Source organism: Spinacia oleracea, chromosome 3, assembly GCF_020520425.1.
Source record: "Spinacia oleracea cultivar Varoflay chromosome 3, BTI_SOV_V1, whole genome shotgun sequence".
Taxonomy (NCBI): Eukaryota; Viridiplantae; Streptophyta; class Magnoliopsida; order Caryophyllales; family Amaranthaceae; genus Spinacia; species Spinacia oleracea.
Genome location: NC_079489.1, coordinates 65,480,364 through 65,487,130, shown reverse-complemented (window position 1 = coordinate 65,487,130; position 6,767 = coordinate 65,480,364). Strand labels below are relative to the sequence as shown.

At 36.0% G+C, this 6,767-nt stretch overlaps 1 protein-coding gene across 1 annotated transcript; it reads left to right on the top strand.

Moving 5' to 3' along the window:
- The first annotated feature begins 752 nt into the window (after positions 1 to 752).
- Positions 753 to 6,541, top strand: LOC110783568 (uncharacterized). Its single transcript, XM_021987919.2, has 6 exons — positions 753 to 1,012; positions 1,457 to 1,589; positions 2,618 to 3,220; positions 3,370 to 3,862; positions 4,854 to 4,935; positions 6,119 to 6,541. Exons 1-6 carry the CDS (start codon positions 983 to 985, stop codon positions 6,320 to 6,322), a joined length of 1,545 nt encoding a protein of 514 aa, XP_021843611.1. The 5' UTR covers positions 753 to 982; the 3' UTR covers positions 6,323 to 6,541.
- The last annotated feature ends 226 nt before the right edge of the window (positions 6,542 to 6,767 follow it).

Here is a 6,767-nt window from a genome sequence, read left to right as displayed (position 1 = left end):
TCAAATGTGTTAGCAAATCCAATAACCAAGCTTCAAAAGAGACAAAAGAAAAGGGACCTTTTGATCAAAGCTTTCACTCATCATCTTCCAAATCCAAGGCCCATGTGCCTTGCCTTTATATAATCCACCAAAATCAGGATGGGGTCTTGTAATTAGGACATTGTCCCCATTTTTTCTCAATCATCCATTATTTTTACTTGTATATTTAATTGTGTAAGAATTTTGCACTCAAATACAAATATCTTATTTTCATTTTTTTATATATAAAAATACATTCAAATAACTTGGCTCAATTAGTAACCTTTTTTTGTTTTCAACATTTTTTATGAAAATAAAATAAAAAATATGACAATCACAAAAATCAATTCTAGTTTTCATTGTCAATTTTCAAAACTAATATGGTTATTATAAGTATGACTAATGTTAAGTTGAGGATCCAATTTATATCTTATGACTTTCATAATTAGTAAAAAATTTAAGTTGAATATCTCAATTTAAATTATAGGACTTTCAAAATTTTAGAACCAAAAACTGAAAAATAACAATGTTAGGAAACATGACAAGATTTACATTTAGAAACAAAGAAAAAAAGAATTGAAACATCTTTTAAATAGTGTTATAAAACGGCTTATAAATTGGAATCCAAAGTCCACAATATGAAAAACAAATCCACATTCCATAATTAAAATAAAAATATTACAAAATTAATGAACTAAATTAAAGTGAAAGCAAGGACTAATTAAATTAGTCTACAGTCTACAGAAAATAGTGCAGACTACTAGACAGTAGACACTAGAGGACAGAGAAATGGGCCTGCTGAATCTGAGCTCCATTTTTTGCTGATAATTTGTCCGTTAGACACTCCATTTACATTCATGGAAGCAAAGGGCATTCTTCTTCTTTGACTGAAGAGAGATAAAATATTCATTCAAATGGAAGATTGATTACTTTACAGTATTTCATCTTTGCAACTTCTCTTCAAATGGAGTACGAAAGGATTGAAAGACCTCAGGTTTAATTTCCCCTTTTATTTTCTTGCAAATTCCATTTTTTGCTTGATTGGTTGATTTGTCTTCTTTGGGATTTTAGGTCTGATTTGTAATTTTGAGTATTTTGGGGTTTTTTTTGTTGTTGTTGTTGTTGCACATTCTTCGTTTTTTGTTGGTTTCATAAGTTTTTTGACTTTTTTCCCTTTTTCTTTCTGGGTTTTGAGCTTAGTTTTGTGATTATTAGTTTTCTGGGTTTCCTGAAAATTCATATGTATCCGCCACAGGGCCAGAATGCAGTTGTGGTTAGTTGATTTTTTAAATTTCTTTTTACTGGGTTTTGAGTTTAAATTTGTGATTATGAGTTTTCTGGGGTTTTCTGCAATTTTTTTTAGTTATGCTTGGTTTGAATTATTAACTTATATTTGTGATTTTGAGTTTTCTGGGTTTTGGTTGTTTTGTGGGTATAGAAAGGAGGAGGGTTGTCACCGGCGAAGCTGAGGAGTATGCTAATGGGAGTAGAGAAGAAGAGGAGGGAACTTCCGGGGGAGGTGAATTCATCTTGTTCTTTAAGATCTCAGCATTCTGGTGTAAACGATCCAGGTACGTTTGCTTCACTCTCTGTTCATATTTGTAGTTACAAAAGGCAATGATGTAGGCGGGATTCAATCTAAAATCTCGGGTACCACCATCAAGGCTAAGCTAATTGGCATTAGGCAGCTACTTTGCTTCACTGGCTGTGTTTCTGCCTAAAGTTTTTGTGGCATGAATTATTTTATTAGCTTTGAATGTATGATTTTATTAACAAGTTTGACTCTAAGCACTGTATGTAATAACTTATACATGTCTTTCCCCTCAAAAAAAGAGAGTAAGTAACCATTTAATCGAATACAAAGTATAAAAATTAATTGTACTCAACAAAGAGTGAGAGAAAGGAACAAAAAAAAAGGTTTATGGAGTTGATATAAAGGGGGGAGGAAGTTTGGATTAGGATTAGTTTAAGATGTCAAAGGGAAAATTTGTTAAAGCCTTAAAGATTCCGATTAGTTACTTTTAAAGGTTTTGAATCGACTCTGCCTACCTATGGGTTTATGCAATGATTTCATATTTTCTTCAATAAAGACTTTAGGGTTCTAATAAAACTTGATTAATCCCATGTCCATTTTGGTGGGGTTGTTTCATGACTTTCATCACAAACTTCCCTCAGCCATAGTCTTTAACTAAGTTTGTCAGGTAATATATATGGTTCTTTTTTCTGTTTTTCATTCCCACTGAGGTGGCAGTGGTAGATGCTATAGAAAAACGTCATGATCAGTTGAGCATAAAACTGTCCATAGCGACTAAAGGAGCCTGTTCATCACAATTTTTTTTAAACCCGCTAGTACTCTCAATTTTTATTCAACATCATCAGAATTCCATGTAGTTACCGTGAGTTATTATAGTAAATTATTAGTGCAGGAGAGAAATAATGTTTGTCGTTTCCTAGCTCGATCCATGTCGGTCCCCCAATGCTACAAAATTTGTAAAAAAAAAGTGCATCTTGACACTGAATTCCAATGCTCAATTTTATGCCACAGGTTACTAATTTAGTACTTGATTTTTAGAAATTCATTTTTTCCAAATATGTCTAGGTACTGATTATTCTGAAAGCTACAAGGATGTGGATGTTGTGCGTGAATTTGTTGAATGCTCAACTTCCACAACTGGGGATTCAGAAATGATAACAGATCGTAAGTCAAAAGATCAAACTTTTGTCAGTTCAAGGCTCGGGTTAAGTGAAGATTTTGAGGTAGATTATGAAAATGGGCATGCCAACTTGGGTGTGGTATCATCACCGTTTGAGTTTCAGAAGTCAGAGCGAGGACAACCAAGAGTGCCAGCTGCGCCATTCTCCAAGCCAGCACCATCTAAATGGGATGATGCACAGAAGTGGATAGCGAGCCCTCCTTCAAACAGACCAAGGACTGGGCCGTCACATGGTGTGCAAGGGGCAAGGAAAACTAACATTTTTGGCCATGGAGGTAGGAAACCTGCAACAAAAGTAGTTCTTGAAGTTCCAGATGAAAAATTAGTTGCGTTTGAAGAGCCTGATATGAAGAGGATGGATTCAAGTCTGGCAAAGAAAGCAAATGCCACACAAAAATTGGTGAGCTGGGAGTCAGATCCATACCCACATGCTGATTTACAGGGCAAAGCAGGGAATATGACTGAAAATTCTGGTGGCCATCCTGAAAGTAAGAGTTGACTACAGATTTTCAATAATTTTGTTTCACCTTAATCATTGTCGAGCTCAGTTTTACTAGTTTCATGACTTTACTTTTGTAACGATATTATGACTTAACAGAACTTGTATATAAATGAACACATTGGTTATCTTTTGTAGTTCATCTCAGTCAACATGATTCATCTATATCAATCCAAACATCGACAACCTTGATTCCACCTACGTCATTTGCAAGATCTGTTTCCATGAGGGATATGGGGACAGAGATGACTCCTCTAGCAAGCCAGGAACCTTCGAGAACTGGAACTCCTGTCAAGGTGAAATCACCGATGCACAGTCCTACTTCTTCAAGGTCATCAACGCCTAAAAGAGCTAATCTTTCAGCAGCACACACAAACATGATAAATGACAGTTTAAACTTGCACAGAAAGGAGCTTCTTTCTGAGAAGGAGATGCAGATGAAAACGAGGAAAGAAATAATGGAACTGGGTATGCAGCTTGGTAAAATGAATATAGCTGCATGGGCTGGTAAAGATGATGAAGAAACATCATCTTCAGTTAACGCAATGGCTGGAGAGCAAGTGTCTAAGAGTGTTATTGAGGCAAGGGCGGAAGCTTGGGAGGAAGCTGAGAAAGAGAAGTACACGGCAAGGTACTGTATTCCCTTATATCTGCCTCCCCATATTGTGAAAATGTTCAAATTCCCTTGCGATTTTAAAGGTTTATACACAGTATAAAGGATCCAAGTTTATTAGTGGTGTTAGCTCTATCTTCTGAATTAATAAGAGATCCTCCACACCCCCCCCCCCCCCCCACACCCCCATACACACAGCACACACACCCACTTTTAGGCAATAAAACTGCTCCATTGCAATAACCTTTAGTGAGGATCATCCACTCACGGCACAGTAACTGCAGGGGGAAAGGATCGTGTTCTGTACTTGCCGAAAGTATATGTTTAGAAGAGAAGGGGAGCTGCACTGTATCTTTTAATGTTTGGCTTGTGTTGCACATTACAAGTTAGCCATATAGAATTACTGGTTATAAATAGGATAATGTATCCAAATTATGCTTCTCAGCGAGCTATGGAAAAGCTCGAGGAGTTAAGGGGTTGTTCTCCACCAGTCCTTTCTGGTTACATGCCTGCTGAAAGAAATGTATACTATTTGATGAATACTGCTTGATTGCTTTTGTGATTGTCTCTGTGAAACTTATCAGAAGTCAAAAGGTTTCTCTATGTAGGTGAGTTGGATAATTAGAGCCAAAACACATAACTCAAATGTAAATGATAACCCAGCAAGAATCTCATTGAAACTGGTGACTGGAGGGGGAGAACTCGTACTATAGAGATTTAAACCGGAAAACCATAAGAAAGAAAGGAATCAATTTGATTAAAAAGCTTGTTATACTGATCTGCAGTATTGCAAAGTTCTCTTTGAGCTCGAGTTGAGACTCTTTCTCAGTAGAGATTTGTTCTTTTTTTTTGGAGGGGTTTCTTGGCTTGAATTTCATTGGTTAACAGTTGAAAAGCAAATCATCTACTTCAATTACAGAACTCATTTGTGACCAATTTTTTTTCTTTAATACTTGTACCTTTTCTTGGTGTTATCTGGAAAAAAGTAACCCACTCAGAGATTATTCAGGTTTGAACGTGAAGAAATGAAGATCCAAGCATGGGAAAATCATCAAAAAGCCAAAACAGAGGCTGAGATGAGAAAAAATGAGGTACTCTTTAACTGTTACGATATTTATGTTACCATTTGTTAATTGTTACTGATATAAATTGCCTTGTTGATCATGATGAAATCAATAATTTTTGTCTGCATCTCTTGAAAAGTATATCCGGGATCAGTTGGCATTTTTTGTGGTATCTGACATCCCATATTTGTGTACTTGATTATTGAACTACCAAATTAATTTGGATATTACATGTAATAATAAAGACGTTAGGAAGAGTTATGTCATTTGTAATAAAGACGTTAGGAAGAGTTCTTTATTATCGTTTGCAATAAGGAAAAAGAAGCTTTAACAACTAGCTTGCTACTTTGCTGTAGATATGAAGAGAACAACTTTGGAATGTTATTTGAAAGATAGATCGCCTTGTAATTCTTTCGTCCTTGTTGAAAGTGAATATTATATAAGAGTTAGTAAATTAAGCGGAAGTCACAAAACACTAGATTTTTCTGTGCGTGTTTGTGGGATTTGAGAGCAGAGATGATGCTGATTGAAGGAGATAAAACAGGAGCAAACTGCAAACTACACTTCTCTTACTATTTTCTCTATATCGACTCTCAAAAAAGGCTACTCGCAATGGCAGATCTTGCATTTGCCTTGGGTGGGCCCGCCCCCACCTGGGCGGAAAATTCAGTAGTGTATTATTAGTGGCGGCCTCCCCTAAAATTTGTGTATAATTGTATAAATTCCATACTACATTGTTTAATTCTTCTATTGGCACCCCTCATAAAATTGTTTAAGATCCGCCACTGGCTACTCGGTATTTAGTGACTTTTTGGTCCATCCCTCTGAATGTTCTTTGGATATGCGTGACAAAGCCTATCAAGAAGATAGTTATGGGACAGATGGAGTATTTGTTATCATTCGTTATATGGGGAAATAGCATTGAAAGAAGTTATATATATATATGTGATCTACGATAAACAGAAAGGTAAAGCTGGCATGAAATTTCGCCATAGGTAGGAAGCAAACAAAAGTCCATTTAACTGAAACATTCCACTCTACAGATTTTTTAGTCTTGTCACAAGTGAACGTCGTATAAGAGTTTATAGTATACTTTCAGAAGTCTTTTGACTCTTTATAACGCATTAGATCAACTGTGTGGTCCTGCCATATTTGCATAGAATTTCTTAACCAAATTTTAATCTCTTCATAATAAATGGTGAATGTTCAGGTTGAGGTTGAAAGAATAAAAGCCAAAGCACAGGATAAGTTCATGAACAAGCTTGCTGCTGCGAGGCACAAGGCTGAAGAAAAGCGAGCAGCGGCTGAAGTGAAGATGAATAAGCAAGCAGCAAAGACTGAGCAGCAGGCTGAGTATATCAGAAAGACTGGCAGAATACCATCCAAATTTTCGTTCTTTAGTTGCTGTTGTTAATGTTCTGTGCTTGCCATCCTCTTCTACTCTACTCGATCATTTTTGTATTTATCTCTATTTTGATTGGGGTTTTCTACTTCTCTACTTGAAGGAAATTAGGTGGAGCCTTTCTCAGCAGCTAAAGTTGTAATCAGTTTTCACTATTACATAGGAACATGATTTCTAACTTTCAGGCAAATTTGGCCTGTTCTTCACAAATTTTATGCCTATTATGACAAATTCGGCACAACAATTGCAAAATGGAGGCTGGCTGCTTCAGGAAGCCAATACCCAATGAATTAATCTCAAAGAGGAGTGCATAGAAATTCATTCATTGAATTTCTTGTTCTGTTTTCTTTTTCCACTGAATTAGGAAAGAAAACTAGGCATGGCCTACTCTATAACTAAAATAGGCAATTCTTAGCATGATAAACTTATTTGTATTGGAAGTCAACCACTTAATTGG

Bases quoted from the DNA above. Each gene is read 5' to 3' on its own strand.
- LOC110783568 (XM_021987919.2), top strand. From the start codon at position 983: ATGGAGTACGAAAGGATTGAAAGACCTCAG. The intron at 1,013-1,456 runs GTTTAATTTCCC...TTGTGGGTATAG, and splicing joins AAAGGATTGAAAGACCTCAG to AAAGGAGGAGGGTTGTCACC. The intron at 1,590-2,617 runs GTACGTTTGCTT...AAATATGTCTAG, and splicing joins TTCTGGTGTAAACGATCCAG to GTACTGATTATTCTGAAAGC.